General features: G+C 47.5%; 2 protein-coding genes and 1 long non-coding RNA gene across 7 annotated transcripts in view; 1 reads left to right on the forward strand and 2 right to left on the reverse strand.

The window, feature by feature from the left end:
• Positions 1-18,737, reverse strand: part of LOC121596631 (protein vestigial) — a 48,121-nt gene that overhangs the window by 25,921 nt on the left and 3,463 nt on the right. For 3 of the 5 annotated variants that reach the window (XM_041921733.1, XM_041921731.1, XM_041921730.1), the window contains exons 2-4: positions 14,853-16,049; positions 2,197-2,473; positions 547-843 (exon numbers count right to left, since the gene is read on the reverse strand). In XM_041921733.1, the coding sequence (XP_041777667.1) occupies positions 547-843; positions 2,197-2,473; positions 14,853-14,948 (670 nt within the window). In that variant the 5' untranslated portion in view covers positions 14,949-16,049. The remainder of the gene's footprint in view (positions 1-546; positions 844-2,196; positions 2,474-14,852; positions 16,050-18,737) is intronic. The other 2 variants (XM_041921734.1, XM_041921732.1) reach the window with 1 other exon arrangement.
• On the reverse strand, positions 4,033-7,134 carry LOC121596633. Its single transcript, XR_006005299.1, has 3 exons — positions 6,984-7,134; positions 4,460-4,863; positions 4,033-4,398 (listed from the first exon to the last, which is right to left on the reverse strand). It is a non-coding gene; the product is annotated as an uncharacterized LOC121596633 (long non-coding RNA).
• On the forward strand, positions 7,093-9,689 carry LOC121596630. Its single transcript, XM_041921729.1, has 2 exons — positions 7,093-7,159; positions 7,279-9,689. The coding sequence occupies exon 2, from the start codon at positions 7,359-7,361 to the stop codon at positions 9,546-9,548; it is 2,190 nt and encodes a 729-aa protein (XP_041777663.1). The 5' UTR covers positions 7,093-7,159; positions 7,279-7,358; the 3' UTR covers positions 9,549-9,689.

An 18,737-nucleotide genomic window follows, 5' to 3' on the forward strand; every position in this document is an offset into this window, starting at 1 on the left:
TTCCGAGCGGTTGTGCGCCCAGATTTTCATCTTCCCTTAGGCAAACCCTTCCGTCACGATCATCTCCTCTTCCCGTAAACGCATAAACTAACATTTTTAGCCCTGTGCGTGTGTATGTGGCCCTCAAGAGGTGTCCCGTGCTTTTATGGGCCCGCCTGTGGCTGTGATTTATATTTACGACCCATCGGGGGCCCTAACCTTATGCCTAACCTTATGTTTTTATGACACAACCGCTCCACAAACACAAACACAACAGCCTGTGGGCGGGCGGGGGAAGCGCTGCACTGCTCATAAAAACTCATAAACAGCTAATTAAAACGCGCTGACGCTTCATGGGGATCGTTAGTTTAATGGGGTTGCGCCTGGTTTTTCGCCGCTTCCTGCTGGCGCCTTCCCCCAAACGCGCATCATGATCACATCTCTCACGTGTAGATCATTTGCATTTGCTGTGTTTGCCAGCTGGAAGGTGGCGGATGGAAGCGCCTTTTTTAATGGAACCAACGGGAGTAAAACAGAAGAAAAAAGACCCCACCCCAGTATACTTACCTTTGTTATTCTTATCGCTAAAATTTAACGCCCTAGAAAAGTGTTCGTCCACCACGCTGGCCGCATCGCCCGAGTAGTGCGTAAACACGACGCACGTCGCCGACACGTACTGTGCCCGGCCATTTCCGCTACCGCCGGCCATCAGACCGCCGGACGATTCACCGCTGCCACCACCACCGGCCACGGCAGCTGCGGCCGCTGCCAACCCGCTCGCATCGGCCTGCTGCTGGTTTAGGTTGTGCGGCGAGTCCGGGCCGGAAGAGCACGAGCTATCGTTGTGCGCACCGGATATGGTTCCTTTGTGGGAGATAGAGAGAGAGTAATGGAGAACGTCAATTAATTAGGCGTTAAGGTAGAGCTTTACAGGGTAAGAGTATACAGGCATATCGTGCAAAAGTAATGCGGCTGGCATATTAATTTCGTATCGAATCAGTACAATTAATTTGCTCACGTTCATCAAGCCGTTTAATTAAAGGTGTAGTATGTTCGAAGGTAGATGAGCCGCCTCATAATGAGATCGGAATAAATTATCATTCAGATTTGAAGCAGCAACACACTCGGGCCATCAAGCAGCTGGAAAGCAAGGCCAGTGTGGCTTAACAGCAACTTTAAAAGTGTGTTCAACTGAATGCCTTTTTTCTAAACAAATGGTTGCTATTCCAATACCAAGCTTTCATTGATTTTCCTTTTTTTATTATATTTGCTATTTAAATCATCTGCTCATCATCTGCTGGCACCAATAAAGCAACCAGGCCACCAGGTATCACTTTCCTAAGTACAGGAAGAGAAGCAAAAACAAAACAAAAAAATCCCGCACCAGCCGGTTTGTGTTTGCCGTGCTCAATGTCAACGCTTTCCCGCGATGCCAAACTCACTTTCAATTTCCACACCACGCTTCTTTTTTTGTTTTGCCACGCTACACGATTATGCGATCGATTATTTTATTGCTTTCCATTGCCGGACAGCAGGAACAGCACCAATAGGTGGTTGCAAACGCATGATCAACTCTAACCGGCATGCCGATCCATCGACCGTGCTGCTTCTGCTGCTTTATTGTTTCTGCAGGTTCATAATTTATCTTTGATCCGTTTCGCAACGCACAAAACAAACGGGCCAGCGGGTGCCGGATCATAACAATTCATACACATATCTATGTATGTATTACAAAAGCAAAAAAAAAACAAACCACCCCTCGATACAAACATGCATGCCTGTCGTCACCTGCCCTTTTTCTTCGGGCTGTCATCGAAAAACGGAACCCAGTGGCAGCCCAGCAATAAGAAGGGCCCAGTTGCGCATCAAAGGAAAGATGCACACCGGTGCCAACCGTACTGCTGCGGCTGTCCCATGCACTGTGGCCGATGCAGGAACCGGATCGAAAAGGCCAATAAATAAATTGTCCTTCGACCATTATCAATCATCAGAATCATAAATAATAAATGATGCACCATCACCACCGAAACAGCCCTCTATTCCCTGAGGGTTGCAATAACAGTCGCGGGTTTTTCCCTCTTTTCCGATTGCGATTTGTCAGCTTTGGTGGAGCATTGGTGTGCCTTCCGATTGGAAAGAAGACTCTGTTTTGAGCGTTCTAAATTTCACGTTCGCCCGTCTTTTGGCGATATAATATAATATGCTGCTACTACGTACCTTCCGTGTCACTTCGGGCGGTGCTGATGTCTTCCTCTTTGGTAATGTGCCTCTGCAGCGCACCGAGCGGGATGGTCGGTATGGCGGTCTGGTTGACGGACGTCACCGTCGCCGAGGAGGTAAGGGTCGAGCTGGACTGTGCGGCGGCGGCCGCGGCCGCTAAGTTCGACGGTAGCGACGGCGGCAGCAGCGGGCTGCACGGCGAGTGCGAACCGGCCGAGGTGCTGGACGAGGCGGCCAACGGCACACCGGACGATGAGTAGAGATCTTGGTTGAACTGTGTTTTTGTGGAATCAGAGAAAAAGAAGAAGAAGAAAATTGTAATTATGTAAAAAAAATATGTTTCTAGACTGTTCCTAGAACCTACGATTAGTCACAGAGCACCCTTTACAGCGGTGACGCGACCCAGAAGGAGACGATAGTGCGTGACAACATAATGAGGGTAGTTTTCTGAATGCCACCAAAACGTAATGCCCGCATATGATGACCATTCCTTCACCTTACACTGGGCCATTATGGAACAGGGCACGATGGAAGCAAAACGGAAGCTCAAACGAACGCACGTTGCACCATCTCCGTATTGCGTATTGCGTGGAATCGCGCACTCGAACGCGTTGGCACCTTTACCGCATTCCAGCAGTGTACTGTACACTCCTGTCAAGGGTGTGTTAGTGTATCGGTTGCGATGCACAAAAACTGTCTGGGGCAGTGTCTGTGTGCGCGAGTGTTTGGTGTGGATTTATGTAGACGCTGGAGAGGACGCTTTGGCAAAGCATCCGAGAGAATGCCAAGTCGATGGGAAGACGTCGTCGACTTTCGTGTGCTTGTGTGCGTTTTTGTTCGCATCAGAGCAACGTCTTATGAATTGCATTCCACGCCACATACCGATGCTGCTGCACACCCCCGTGATGTGGAGCAGTGTCCTCCATGCGTCATCCCATGCGTCATCCCATGCGTATCGATCGCAAAGTCGATCGGTGGCGATAACACTCTGTTTTTAGACCTTCCCTTTTCGCTGCCGTACCGTCAAAAGATGGTTACAACTTTTTTAAAGGATTTTTAATGTTGCATAATGATAAGCTATGAATCCGTTTTGCCGCAAGACAAAGTTGTATTTTAAAAGAGCTTTTTTTGTTTATTTGTTCTTGTTGCACAACGATCACCTTTTTTTTGCTGCCCCTGTACTGTATCGATGCATCGTTTGTAATCAATCACGCTTCAATGCGAAGGTAACAAATACAGGGTTTTGAAGCGCTGCAGGTGCTTGTTAAAAGTCAGCACGAGTTCTGATTTTAGAACCACTCACTCACACTGGTTTTCCGTACGTTCGGAACGATCGACGCTTTGTCTGCAGCATGCCTTTCGCGACGGGATGCCAGAACTCCAAACCAATAGGTATCATGGCTCTCCCGTAAAGCGATAAAAAATGAAAAATAACTTCGATCCATGGTTTGCACCGAACGAAGGCCAAAGAGATGATTTACCACGGTGGAAAAAGATGTCAGTAAACCGTTTAATTGATTATGCGTGTTTGAGAGTCTGTAGGAAAGGAAAGTAAAGACTTTCACAAAAATTAGAACGAAACTCACTTTTTTCTTGATAATTCCAATTTGTATTTCTATCACGATCACGATCGGTTGTGGATGAGCGAAGGAAACTGCTTACAACTCTACCCAACCATGCCCGGCGTCGGTGTAGAATGTGACGATCGTGCTGACAGTGACATCAAAAATAGCCCTCAAGGGACCCCATCGGCCGCGCACTAATCAAATCAACAACATCATTGCAATTAATTCGATACGCATTTACCCGGAGAGGGCACAAAACACTCCCGTTACGAGGCCACCGACCGTCGGGCCAATCGGGACGGATTGCTAATTTAGTGAAGCACCACCAGCAACAACGACGCGCGAGACGCGAGACTTTCACCAGTCCTAGCCATATCGGTATCATCCGCAGGGTGTCTAGTTTTTGTGCTGTTGTCGATTTTATTGTGCCGCATCTCTTGCACACCCATTTGCAATCATGTACGCGATCCACGGTTTGCAGCTGATCGACGTTCGACGGTTTCGTTTTTTACTCCCGTTCCTGGGTGATGGAGATTCGCGCATCGATTCTCGCGCTCGCGTGCGTGTAGGTGCACCGCCGGCCATTGGAAGAGCTGCGGTTTGTTGTGTCGCGTTCTTCAATTAGATTCGCATCCTGCGATAACCCAGTCAATTAGTCAATTATCTTGATTAAACGATGACAATCGCTGCCTCACCACAGTGCCCGCACAAAGAATTGCCCGTCCGGGGACAGCCACAGAACAGCAGCCACCCAGCAGTTGAAGAGGAAAAACTGGTCATCCAGCCTGGTGGGCAGCTGTGGTGCGTCTCCGCGAGAGGGCTTGAACTGAATTGATTATTGCATCGAAAACGGGGCCATCCAAGGGGTGACTGCAAAACCGCAAGAAACCGCCACCGCGATACCAGCGCACGATACAATCTCCTCCATCAAGACTGTGCCTCTGTGTCGTCTGCAGAGAGTTTGATCGATGCGCGATACCCGTACCGTTTGATGGATTGATTGAGGTTTGACGAATTTCGAGGATAACACATCACACGCTACTTGAAGGTGGCGCTTTTAGCGAGTGTTTATTAGCCAGCCTTGCTTTCACGTATGTTTCTTTAGGGAAAGGTATAGGGAAAAAGGGTTATTACGAAGACATATCGGTGTCGTGGTGTGTCATGCACCCGAACTCGCTTTTGATTGACTGATCAGGCGCAAGACGACCTTCTTGCAGGCAGCATGGCAAGCAGCAGACATCAGCGCAAAAACAAACACGCACAAACGATATCGACAATATTCCCTCCGGACTTGTTTTCCACCGACTTGCCCCAGAGCGTACCACATGGAACTTGTCGTAACCGTACTTTGTCTCATCCACACATCCATACGATTCTGCTGAATTCGTTATGCTGCATGGTTCTTGGAAATGAACTAACCAACCATAGGGGAATAGGCTGCCTCTCTGTATTATTAAATATAACTTCCGTAGTGCAACATGCTTTGGACATGCTCACAAACTAGAACATGCGCCATAAGGCAACTAGAAGCGACCGAGACGAGATCAGTCACCCGACGACGGAAGCTTTGTAAGACAAATTATCAATATCGTTTCATGTTTAAATTGCGCCGACAGGTCGATACAGGATGGGCTAATTAATGTCTACGTATATTGTAATCATGTTAGAAGCAAACGCATCTTTTGAAATACCCCTTGGAGTAATGTTACAAAGCACTTTTCTATACATCAATGTTTTTATATACATTAACCAAGAAAACTGAATCACCTAAGAAGGCTCTAGGAAGGTACGTTGGTGTGCATAATGGATCTTTCGATAGGTTCCATTTCGACGATCACTTGTCAAACGGCGATTGGGGCCGACGTGTGACTGTCACTCACTGGCACCATTGGCTGCCGCAATTGCAAGGGTACCCGATACACCCGACACGGCACAGAAACACCTTCCCCGACACCGACCGACAGCGACCGGTACCGGTGGGAGGCGATCTGCAATTCATATAAGGAGCTGGGTGCGTATTGTACGCTCGCGATCGCTTATGCTGCGTCGATGCTGCGTCGGTCCCGGTCCGCACCACACGCGGGAGTCACCGACACCATAAAAATTATACTTCAGGTGCCAATCCTTGAATTGATGAAACGATCAAACTCCTCCCTACTGCGCGTCGCCCTTGCTGTTGCCATTCATACCTTCACCCATGCGAGTGCGCCCTCCAGACATGATGGTAGGAGATACCGAAGAACGTGACTTTGAATCGCCACGCAACGACCGCTTTCCAACACACAGCAACTCTCGCAGCAACGTGAAGACTTTGACCAGACGAATGGAATTCTAAGCGCAAGGGACCCGTAGCTGGTAGGTGATAGGCTAGCACTTCGGACCACTGCAAAACCACACGCGCATCATCGCAGCAGTTCATCTCAATAGACCTTACATAAATGGAGATCACAACACTTCACGGCATATCGGCGCGGGAAGGTACTAGAGCAATAAAAAAAGTGTATATAAATTTCACAGTCCACACACCCATCTACGCGAATAGGCGTAAGAGCGAAGGTAAAAAAAAAACACCGTTCCACACCGAAGAACTTCGTAGTGCGATCCCGTAGCCGGCAGCAAGAATTTTGATTAATTAATTAAGCCCCGGACCAACCAAAAGTGGTCAGCCCGTGGTGCGTTGTTGCACTCGCGGTGTCGTCTGCAGCAACGTGTGCAACGTGCGGGGAAGCATGAAAAATGAAACTATCGGCAAATATGTGCTGCTCGTTTGGTTTCATTCGCACGGCTTTAATGTACTCTCCAGCAGCAAGTACGTGCATGCATCTCCTTGAGGAAAGAGTTTTTTTGCATAAATTCCACTACCTTATGTGCAGAACAATCCAGACAGGGGTGGATGTGTACAGTAGTACCCCCGTAAGATATTGCAGTCAACGACAACTCATGCGCCTTAAAAAGGTTGTAATTCATCAAACTCAAACGTACAGCACGATTGACAGCAAACTTCGTGAAGGCTTCCGTGAATTCTACAACCCAAAACGGTGTCTCAGTAGGGGTTTCGATAGGTAAACTCTATCTTGGTGACCAGAGTACCAGAGCTAAATTAATGTCGAAATTCCTTTGCAAACCTTTGCGCGGTAAAGCAACAAAGTCCTGATTTACAGGACGTGAATATTCCAACACCGACGTCCGAAAAGAGTGATCAATTATTTTCTCACTTACCGACCAGTTGGCTTTAATTTTCGACGGCTCAGTTACCGTCGGCGGTACTCCAAAGTGAATGTTCCATTAGTATAGTAGCTCCCTTTTAATCAACACCTTAAGTTCAGGAAGAAATCTTGCGACCAGTTCTCAGCCGACTCCGTAGCTAACATGTGAATAACATGTGAATAAACGTGGTAATCGGCTCACGCCAACTCTAGAACATTGTGCTGTCATGTTGCTACGGCCGCCTAGTACCATAGCAACGTACCCAAATGCGATCTAACCTCACTGTACGCCTCGCTATCGATTCCAGCTCTAAACAAGAGAAGTAGTCCATGAAATGCACGATTGACGCGGGTCGTGACGCTCCACCAAACCCGAAAGCACTTCAAAATGTCCTCCTCCGAAGGTCCCGGTGACTCCGAAAGATCTACCACCTCGCTAGCGTCCGGCGTTGACTCGTTCCAGCAAAGGGTGGAAAATTTGCGTGCAAAGTATCAGGATATTTTGCAAGAAGGATTCTTTCGAAATTTGAAGCACGATTGGCTGGGACAACAGGCAGCCGAACCAAACCTTTCGCAATCGCCATCGGACGCCTCAACGCTCGAATGTTTAAGCGACACAAGTGGCAGCTTTATTGTGTTGAATGGGCGAAAGTTTCCCCTGGAGTTTTTTCGCGAACGTTCCCCAAAGGCTGAACGAGATGCTCCCATCGTGAAGAAATCGATGAAATGTAGCAGTTCAAAACAGTTGCACGAGCTGCAGGGTGAGCTGAATGATTACAACAACCCTTACGTCGTGCCAACGCCGGAGCAGATCGCACAACGAAATGCCAGAAAGAGTCGCTTCCACACTGCACGCTCCCGGGGCTGTCAGGATGTGCGACAGCGCCTGCACGTTGAGGAGCTTCCGTTCGATGCGGAAATGCTCGGGACGAGCAAATCGGGCAAGTATCACTCACGCCTCGCCACCCAGCTCGATGCACACTACCGCAATGAGCTGACGTACCGGCCGCGGATACGAAACTTTGCGCGTATCGACGCGATACACAACCTGCGCGAATCGGGACGCCGCCAGTTTGAGACGTACTATCGCGAGGAGTACATCGTGGGGCAGACGCGCAAGCAGAGCATCGAGAATGAGTTCTACCAGCAGCTGGCAGAGCGTTGCAGCGAGCTCCGGGAAGCGGTGCGCACCATTCGGCAGGAACGGTTCAGTGCCACGATGCGTGTGCTGGACACGGTGAAACCGTACTTTGAAACTTCCTCCCAGCTGGAGTCGCGCCTAAAGCATCTGCAGAGCCGTATGACGAGCCTGTGGAACCAGGTGGTACGGCTCGAAAGCATCTGGGTGCAGCGGCTGAAGCTGCAAAACTTCCTCTACCTAATCATGCCCAAAGAATGGCGCGAACGCAACGACTGGATACATCAGCACGGTGATGGGCAGCTCGAAAGCTACCCGGTTTCGATCGGCCGGCGTGATGTGGTTAACATCCGCAACATCGACGAAGGCAACGATATCTGGGCGGTAAAGCGCTTCTTCGAGACGGAGTACCTGACGAAGCACAAACCAGTCCACGAAGCGTTCTCGACGTCGTCCGAACTGCTCGAGGGCGTGGCGGAACTAAACACCAACTCCATGACACTGCTTTCCCGTCTAGACCTGATGAACTGGGTCAAGTCGAACGCGGAAACGGAATCGGACCGGGTGCAGCGCGATTTCGCCAATCAAATACAAGCGATACGATGCTTCATACAGGACATGGACGAGCGGCGCCGGTTCTACGAGAAGCGTACGGTGGAGTTGAAGCAACTGTTCGATAAGCTGGTCCAGGGGCCGCTCAAGGACGCCATCCACAATGTGCGCAACCGAGAGATCGAAAGCTTGGTTGCGGTTGTGTACGGTAAGCTACTGCCCGCGAAAGAACGGGATGAAGGCTCATCCACCGTTCGCCTATCCGGTGTCACCTGCTTCGGCTTCATCTTCGAGATGGTGCTGCAAGTTTTGGCCGATTTTGACCAAATGCCCGCCCCGCTGATACACTCCGTCGAGCAGCAGGTTCGGTTCCGCCGGCGGCGGCGCAACATCCTGGCTGTCCGGGCCGCCGAAGAGGAACACCGGATCAGTCAGCTGGCGGTACAGCTAAAGCGTGGGCTTGCACCGCCCCACAAGAAGCCGGATCACAAGGTGAAACCACCCCGGTCACGCCTGCGCCGCAAAGAGCAACCGGTTGTGGAGGTGAAGCAGCACGTGCCCAAGTTGGACCAAATCTTCCGGGTGGCGTTTGGGGAGACAGCCACGATGACGCCCGACGAGCGGCGCAATTTTGAGATCGATATGATCTACCAGAACTACTGCTCGGTGCAGTTCGACCACTTTCTGCGTGCGATCGGGTACGAGCCGGACTACGACATGATGAGCCGGGTGGAGCAGCGCGACGGGCCGGAGGAGAACTTTTTCAAGCGCAAGGAGCTGATCCCGCGCGTGCTGAAGAAGCTGCAGCACTGGCAGCACATGCAGCAGCTGCTGAGGGAGCGGCTGTTCCAGCGCATGTCCGCAGAGTTGCAAGGTGTCGGTCAGTAATGTATTGGTGAGCGATTTTAAGCACGTTTGGTTTATTGTTTACAGTTACATTTGGGTGTAGGACCTTGAAATTGTGTATAAATTTGTTGCTTGAAAGTACATTAAAAACTTATTAAGTGCTGACATGTTCTTAGACGACTAGTAGCAAGAACGGATCTTCACTTTGTTAAGGGCTCTATACTGTCTGTAGGATGACCAGCTCAGTGGTCTATTGCATAGATGCACCGGCTTCTTTAAGGCCGGCAGTATTTGATTCTTATTCGAATCATATCTTTGTGGAGTTTGATTATTATTTAGTTGTACAGGGTAAAATAATAGCGCATAGGCTTTTTAAGACCCAAATAGGTCGTTACGCGAAAAAAAAGAAGACCCAGACATGGTAATCTAGTTCTCTCCACGAACAGTGTTCATTACAATACTCTCGCAGCTCAGAAGAAGAAGAAGAAAAGAAAAAAACAATTCACATAAAAATGCAAAACTCTCTCCGTCACAATAGTACCTAAGAAATAGTATCACCTTCGTCCATGTTGTTCCTTCTCAGCGCGCCCTTGTGTCATGTTTAAGTTTTTGTAGGCTTTGTTGGGCTTCTCAGTTCCCTCGTCCCCACATAACTTCCTGTCGATGAATGAATAATTGTAACATTTATTTATTCCTTCACACGCACACACATTATACAGTGCTTCTCGGTTGTTTTTTTTTCATCCTCCCGAACACTTCTCTTCCCAACCTGTTCCACGTGTGTGGCCAACGGAAAGTGCACACGTTTTCCCGCACCTTTCTTACGCAGCAGGGTGGTTTCTTGTCGAACGTTCATCAACATTCCTGCCTCTCAAGCACAACTTGTGACTCATCCAGGTGCATTCACCGCGCCTAGAATGATCCTGTGCTTCTATTGATGTGAGCAATGTACAATCAACCTACCAGTGCGTAGTGTGCGAAGCCGAAACAAACCTCACGAACCGCGCGTTTGCATGTCAATCGCCATTCTCGCACACTCCACAGGTTACCGACAAAAGCTTAACCACTTCCCGCACTAGGACAAATTAGCAAACAATGGCCTCCTAATGCGTGTATGTGTGTGTGCGGTTGGCTGCGATACAAGCTGATAGGCAACATGTCGGCTTTACCAAGAACACAGCTCTTCCCGAACATTGAAAAGTCTATTGACGCGTCCGCGCAATGGAAGATGGCCGATTCCGTGCGCCTGCCCTCAACTCCAACGTGCGGGTTCGTGGAAATTACGGTGCGCCCGTAATTAGAGCATAATTAATTCCCTTCCACCACCCCCACGGGGGACGGGGGGGGGACGGATGTATCAAGAAGCTTCAAGTGCAATTATACTGTAAACGATGCGCCCCCTTCCTGTGCAACACAAGGGCACACGCAGGGCACGGTCTCGCGCGCGGTCGTTTGTGGTCGTCATGGTGATACGGTACGCAACCGTGGTGCGCTTACATCAAAATAGCGGTTTGCCTTCCCGAGCCCCGGAGCGTTCTGAGTGAAATTAATAATTAATTTTCTCATTAAATATTAATACCCACCAGTACCACCTCTTAGTTCACTGTCTACAGGCCCGGGGTCTCGTGTTGAGCGTCTCGGAACCTTCCTTACTGCAAAGGAGCGTAGACCCAAGCTGACACCCTTTCGTCTCGTTCTTCTCCGTTTCGTTTTTCGCGTCGCTCAAGTGAAGGCGTGTGAAGTTTTGCAACTTCACCAACCACAGCGCTCTTCTGCCGTGGGGCGGCCAACGATCCGTGGTCGAGAACTGAGCGACGGCCCCAACACATCAATCAAAACTCTCGCGACTTGTGCGCGCGAGAAACGGGGGTGGGACCTTCGTGTTTGGCTAACCGGACTAGAATTACGGCAAGACATTCGGACAAGGTAGATTTATTTAATCAATTCCTAGACGAACCGGGGGAGCCGTTCAAGGTAAATCATGACAGTCGTTACCATGGTTCGGAACAGTAGCAACGGAAAAATACTACACTAGTGGTGTACATCAGCCTTAATCAACACAATTAACTAACAAAAAATAACCTCCCATTCATTCCCCATTTAATCAACGGGTTCGTCCTCTGTATTGCTCGCTCGGTTTGTGATAAATTGTGAAAAATTAACCCAATCAACCCGGGGGGAACAGCGCTACTGTACGCTGTCCCCATCCGCGCGCTCTCAACGATCAAATAAGGCAGTAAATTTGATAAATTAAAATACATAATTGTCTGGTTTTATTTCGTCGACCTACTCGATACTCACTTTGCTCCCCGCTCAGGTGCAACAAATTAGTTTGGTTTTGTTCATTGGTCGTTGTTTTTCATTTCATACCAATTTAATAAATCTCTACCTACCGGGATGATCTGCAGTTTGTTTAATACTGTTTTTCTTTTTTTTTTTCGAAATGGAAAAGGGTTGTTTGAAAATTAATTTAAATTAAAATGCAACAAAAGCGCGCGCGCGCACACCACTGCTATGGAGACGCCCAATCATTCATTAGCCAAATGCTGCATACCCGGCAAAGCATTCCAGCGCGTTGCGGCGCGGCTACCGAATCCGAAGTCGCACAGTAGTAGGCAGCGCAGCGCACACTATCGATATCCATCGGTTGCTATGATCGGGGTGGGCTAATGATGTTGGCAGAGGAGGTTGAAACTCCAACAACCCGTACCCGTTAGCGAGAGAGGTAGCGAAAAAACAAACAACAAACAACATTGGTGGAATTGCTGAAGCTACTGATAAATGCCCGTAGTGCAGTCGATCGAATGCTGACGGTTTTCACGCAGAGAAACGGTACAGAGAAACCCCTGGGCTGCCCCTCTAACTCGCCCTGAGCATATTTTATGTACCCAGCTTGCGCACCGTTTGCTCATTACTTTCTGCTGCTGCTGCAGCAGGCTGCGTTACAGCTTTTGCAGTGTGCGGGGCTCAGATGGCATGCTATGCTCGCGTGTATGTGTGTGTTTGTATGTGAGCCAGCGTGGCAGCTTAGGTGCGTAACGAATGCAGGTTTGTTATTATACGCATCGGGTGGCCCACGCACACGCACCAGCGATAAATGCACCTGCGTACAACCCCCCCCCCCCCCCCCCCCCACTCACCGTTACTGGCTGAAAGGGACGCTAGGAGAGTTTTATGTTTCTGGTTTGCCATTCAGAAAGGCAAAGTGGATCGATTTGTGTGGCAGACAAATAGGCACTGTACTGACGGGCTTTACCCAAGGTCTAAGCAACAAAGCGAATTCATGCGCAATGTTATACGTAAAGGTCTGCCAATCGTTTTCCAATAAGAATAAACACACTCACGTTTCTCGCTCAAAATACATTAAAGACTGTAATTAGAAAAAAAAGCACCACACGACCACACATGAACACCAAACAAATGGTAATTCATTTTTATGTCATCGTTTGTCACACGTCGCGCGCGGCCCTACGCAAGGTGTGTACGGTACCGCCCGGTGTCATCGCCGACTGACGACAGTGGAGTGGATTGTGCGAACGACGACGGTGTGTAAAGCCGTCAAGGTTTTGGCCATAAATTTCCACCCGGGAAGGGACAGCATGAAGATTTATGCGTCTTCTCACCCGTTAGCAGCACCGGTTTAGATAAATTTCGCGCTAAGGTAAGGTGGAAATGCTCATGTGGAGCAGTAGATACTAAAGAGCGCGTGTGATTGATGAAACGGCTCGAGAACTTACTGCAACAACCTTCACGGAAAACCTTCAACTTCCTTACATAGACACAGCGAGTGAGTTCTGTTCTGTTTCTGTACGCCAACTTTATAGAAACTATTTAAATGCAAAAACCAACCTCACTCATCCTTTTGCCTAAGAGTTGCGCCTCAACGGACGTCAGCCTTTGGCGAAATCAACCGAACCGAAGATCAAGAGGTGAGCGAAATGCTCTTGGGAGTGTGGTGCCCAAACGGGTTAGCAACATTGTCGTGACTAATCGCTCTGGTAGCATCCCTTTTTTATTATCTCCCTTCCCCGCGGTACGGCAGCATCGTTAAACATCTCCATATCGCTACTGGAATAACATCCATCCACTCCACTACCTTACCCACCGACGGCCCCGAGAGTGGCTCTGCCGGACGAACTGGTTCACCGTAGCTAATAAAACCTGCTTCCACTGCACTCTAGCAGGCCATGCAACGCGAGGTTTACAACGGATACATGGGGAGGAAAATAACCATTACAAAAGCAAATAAAACGAACCTAGCACCGGCACGAGTAAAAAGGAAATTTTAAGAAACAACTTTTAACAGACACAAGCGAAAAGGCCCGGTTGTGTTGCCTGTGGTCTGGAGCCGAGCCAAAGCCCGACACACACATACTAGCACTACTGCGGAGAGTGTGGTGAAATTAGTGCCTACCTTTAAATGGCGCAAAGTGATTAATTAGCCTTCTAATCTCGCACTTGGTGCCCGCACTAACAATAACAATAAATCATTATTGATAGTCACTATTGCTTTATCAAGGCGCTAGCGTACTAGTTTGTACGCTAGAACCTGCTTTATTGCTTCATTAGTTGCGAGAACTGCTGCAGTGCAGTGTAAATGATTATTGTTACTAACTGCGCGCGTCGGACAGTGTTGCCAGCCATGCTTCAGTTTTATGTCGACCAATGTCGACATTCGTTAAAAAGAGCTATAATATTCGCTGTACAGGTGTCCCCCGAGATACGACTGTATTTGGGACCGAGAAAATGTCCCAAAGCAAGGCGTATGTCGAAAAAGTCGTATGTCGAATATCTATGAATATAAAGTTTATAACCGAAGTTGAAGAGTTGGAATTTATGATATCGTGTATTTTATTTAAAATAATGTTCGATAATGTAATAATTATATTTTAAAACCCGTACACAATATAGATATTCAAGATAGGGTAGTTGTGGAATCTTTGGAAATGTGTGTATAACGGTTATGTGCCCAGATATTCAAAAAAATACATCAATTTCTTGTCAATGACAACTTTTAACTGTCAAAATCAAAATCGTCGTATCTGCGAATCGTCGTAACTCGAGGGGGTCGTAACTCGGGGGACGCCTGTATCCCTATTTATTTTTTATCTTACTTTCCCCAACACACTCACAAATGAAATTTGATCAAATAAGTGTTCCTTTTCTCTTCTGTGTTGTGTAGCATTATGAGTTTTAGTACATGCTGAGCTTATCAGTAGCACATCATGAATAATATTCACTCCTCATTTAATTACCCTTTTTCCATGAACTTCTCGGGCGTCGTCATAAAACTTCCCCTTTCCCTTTAACCAATGCCCCCTTGCCAGCGCGCCCACAAAAACTTACCCTTTCATACTGATAAAATGGTCGACTCGGTCCGGCACGGCCGTACAAATAAGGATAGTATGCACCGTACATAACTTCCGGGCAGGATACTGCCATTGCGCTCGTACTCGCCCAGTCCGCACCGAAACACCGCGCTCCGGACGCCAGATGGTCGAACCGGCACTGGCCTAAAGCACACGGACACCAGGCCGTGGACTACTAGCGTCACACACACACACTCACACACACACGTGGACACCCTAAAGCATACACACAAACACGCACAAGCACTTCACACAGCTCCACTTATTGTCGTGGCAGGATACACGATAGCTTTTCCGAGAAGTTTACCGGGGGAGAGAAAGAGAGGGTGTAGAAGTTTAGCGGTGGTACAATATAATTTCACACACCCTACACACACATACACTACACTACCACACATACACACACGTACACAGTGACACTAAGGGACACAGTGTGGAGCTTGTGGAGTGTTCGCGGCTAAGGCCGACGGCTTCGCTTCGATTGCAACATTCTCTCTCTCTCTCTCTCTCTCTCTCTCTCTCTCTATAATCGTACACAGCGTACACAGGGAATATAGTGGACGGATTGCACAATATTCCATCCACTAATTAGCGCACGGTTGTCACACAGAAGCAGCCGACAGCCTGTGCCGTGCTCAATATGAACAGATTAGTCGCCCTTCACCTCCTGAGCGCACAAACAGCAGCAACCTTCCCAGCAGGCACACTCACTGGTCACTACTGGATACAGAGCAGGCGATGATAATTTGACGTCATATCATAGTAGCACTGTGTTTAAGGCGTTTTGTTTTTTGCTGTTGTTTCTTCCTATTTATTTCTTTTAATTCAACAACTGTGCCACTTTTTCAACATTTTCATTATTTCACTTGAACACTTTAGTTAAGTTTTGAAAGACACCACTTGTTATGTTATGCTATTGCATTAAACTATTGCACCTTGGTGTGTGACAACTAAAGTTGCTGATGATGTGTAAAGCACCTTAACACACACACATACATATCAATTACAACACTCGCACGCACGCACTTTGTTCACGTGATGATGGACAAACCGTCGTGTCGTGTATTGACCACCACCAGCCACCGGTTCCGTGCGTTCTCTTTCAGTTCCGTCCGCCAAGCTCTCGAGTGTATCCTCGAAAGTAAGTCACCGTTCACGTCTCGCCGTTGGTGCGCTGAAAGTGAATTAAAAAGAGGTCAAAAAAAAGAAGTAGTGAACGATGGGCTTACAACAAAAAGCATTGCTGTCCCTCCGCATTGATTAGAAAGGTGGGCTTTTTTGTTGTTGTTGCTGTTGTGCGTCTCGATGCTCCATTGACACTAACGGCTAGGCACCACCACCAATATCGATCAATCGATCGATTAGACGGAAGCAAAAAACGATTAACTGTAAATGTCCACCGGAGGTTGAATCGCTTAGAAGTAGCTACCGGACCGTAGCAGCCACAACAAAAAATAAAACACCAAACCGATTGCAAAAAACCGACGTGTCTACACACGGGACAACGCACGACGTGGTGACAAAATGGTTGCAAATTTATGCAGCCAAGCGCACGAGAGATTCGCGCTTGCCTGCGCTGTGTTTCATAGGGATGTGTGCAAGGTGCGCTTCTCTCTGCGCAAGCATACAGCACCTGTGGTGGTTGGCATTTGTTCCGTTTTACCGTCGGGAAACTGTATTTTCTGTTTCTGTTTACTGCTGCAGTGAAGCTAAAATATGTCGTTTTACAATTAAACAATAACAACAAGAAATCACTTAAAGGCAAACACATTTTTTACGCAGCCGTGGTTTCAGACAAACATGTAAATTGCTATTTTTATTTATTTATTGGCTCTCCTCGCGGTGGTGCGAGAAAATGATTTGCAGTTTGCCTAGACAGTTTTTGTCTAGGCATAAATTATGTGTCACCCGCTGACGAATCCCTGACCGGGGGATGGTGTTAAGCTTCTGCAAACACAAATGAATTTTGATTGATGCTACTTTTAACGTGGGGGGGGGGGTTGTTGTTTGTGGTGGCCCTCTGAATGTAATGCAAAACAGCAACGAGGATGAGGAATTTCGACCGTATGCTGTACGTGACAGTATTCACATACGAGGGCTTAAAAGCTTCCCGCAGAGGAAGCTACAGAGTACATCAAATGTAATTGAAGTCAACATTTTGGGGTTAAATGGTTGCTTCTGAAGGTGAACTCAATGTCTAATGGTGTTTCTATCGGTTTTTGATAAAGCAAACTCTGGTTCATCTACTTATTATTTAATTATTTAGACCCCTTCCATTCTCCCCCCACCTCCCAACCTCTGATTCGGGAAACCTCTGAAATACACGAAGTCGCATATACTGTGTCTCGTAGTAACCTCTGACTGAAATGAGTTTATAACATCTGATTTAATTCTGAATCTTAAAGTTTCTTCAAAGTCGCAAAGAATTATAAGTAACTTCAAGAATCAAACATAACAAGAATTGTTATAAGTAACTTCCCTCTACGACGAAGGCTATTACGCAAAAGTTTGCTGAATGTATTGAATGTTTGGGTTCACAATAAACTGTCAAAATGTCTGCTAAGCTCAATTGGAAAGAGAATCTTTGAGTTATCTGCAAGTTATCCAACAACTACAATCCAACAATGAAATAGAACAAAAAGAGAAAGTTGAAATAACTAACGCTATTTAATTTAACTTCCTCCAATAACCACCAAGAAATCAAAATAGCACAAAAGCAACCACAACAATACGTTCTTGAAATGTAATTTGGTGGTTTTAAGATTTTCCTCCAACGTTCTGCCACGATAATTACTGCTTCCTTTCTTGCTGTATTACTATTGCTCTTTGTAAACCTAAATCCTCACCAAGATTTTCTTCTTTCCTTTCTATACCTTTCAATTCCGTAGCAGCAAAAGAGCTCTTACCAACCAAACCGATGTAAAAAAAAAAAAAATCGGCACACTAATTAGTATGCAAAAAGCATTCACCCATTCCCCACCTCCCCCCTAAGCGTCGCAAATGAATGGAAGCTATAAAACTGGAAGAAAATTGCAAACAAAGACATTTCCCGGTTTGGTCAGTTCGGTTCGGGGACGGGACGGCTATTTTTCCTCGTTCATTTTCACCCGCAGCAGTGAAAGCAATCATGCAAATCATGATTTTTATTTTCACACCATTTAAAAGTGCACTGTCAATGAAATGTGCTGCCGTGAAGGTAAGAAGACACAGGGGGGGGGGGGGGAGGGGGGAGGTTATCCTATCACCATACCGGGGGCAGGAAGCCGTATCTGGAAAGTAATGGGGCTAGTTGAAAGATGGGAACATGTCTGCAAGACCGATTTGATGCGCACTTTTCCCTAGAGAGCGTGATACACCTGTGTGACGGTTTCCAAAGCTCCCATTACCATGCGTGCTCCATATGATGTGGAATGGCGCACAAATGGTGCGTATCTAAGTAGGCAGCTTTGCAATGGATCGATCTATTGCGCTCGTCCATAATTTACGCAGTTGCTGCGAAGTGGAACATAGCAAGGAAGTGTGTAAGTTGTGTGTTTAAACTGCCAGGAAAGCCATTTTGTGTGAATATTTGTTCAACAGAGCTTACTGGAAAGTGTTTTACTGTCAGTCGATGGCATAACTTGTTCATACGTTTGATGGACATTGCTTCGAGGCACGAGGATTGCATTGCTGCGAGGAAGGTAAACATGACAGGAAAGCACTGTTTGTACAATCCTCACGTGCAGTGATACTGGTGCATTCTTTGCAACCACAGCCACACCATACCATACCATCCATAATGGCCCCATCGAATCGTCCTGTGCAGTCGTGCACCGCTTAAAACATCTTTGCAGTGAACAGTTTCTGTTACATTCGTGACGGC

This window comes from Anopheles merus, chromosome 3R (genome assembly GCF_017562075.2).
Source record: "Anopheles merus strain MAF chromosome 3R, AmerM5.1, whole genome shotgun sequence".
Classification (NCBI taxonomy): domain Eukaryota; kingdom Metazoa; phylum Arthropoda; class Insecta; order Diptera; family Culicidae; genus Anopheles; species Anopheles merus.

What these genes read in the sequence shown, in the direction of transcription:
- LOC121596630 (XM_041921729.1), top strand. Translation starts at nt 7,359, where the DNA reads ATGTCCTCCTCCGAAGGTCCCGGTGACTCCGAAAGATCTACCACCTCG.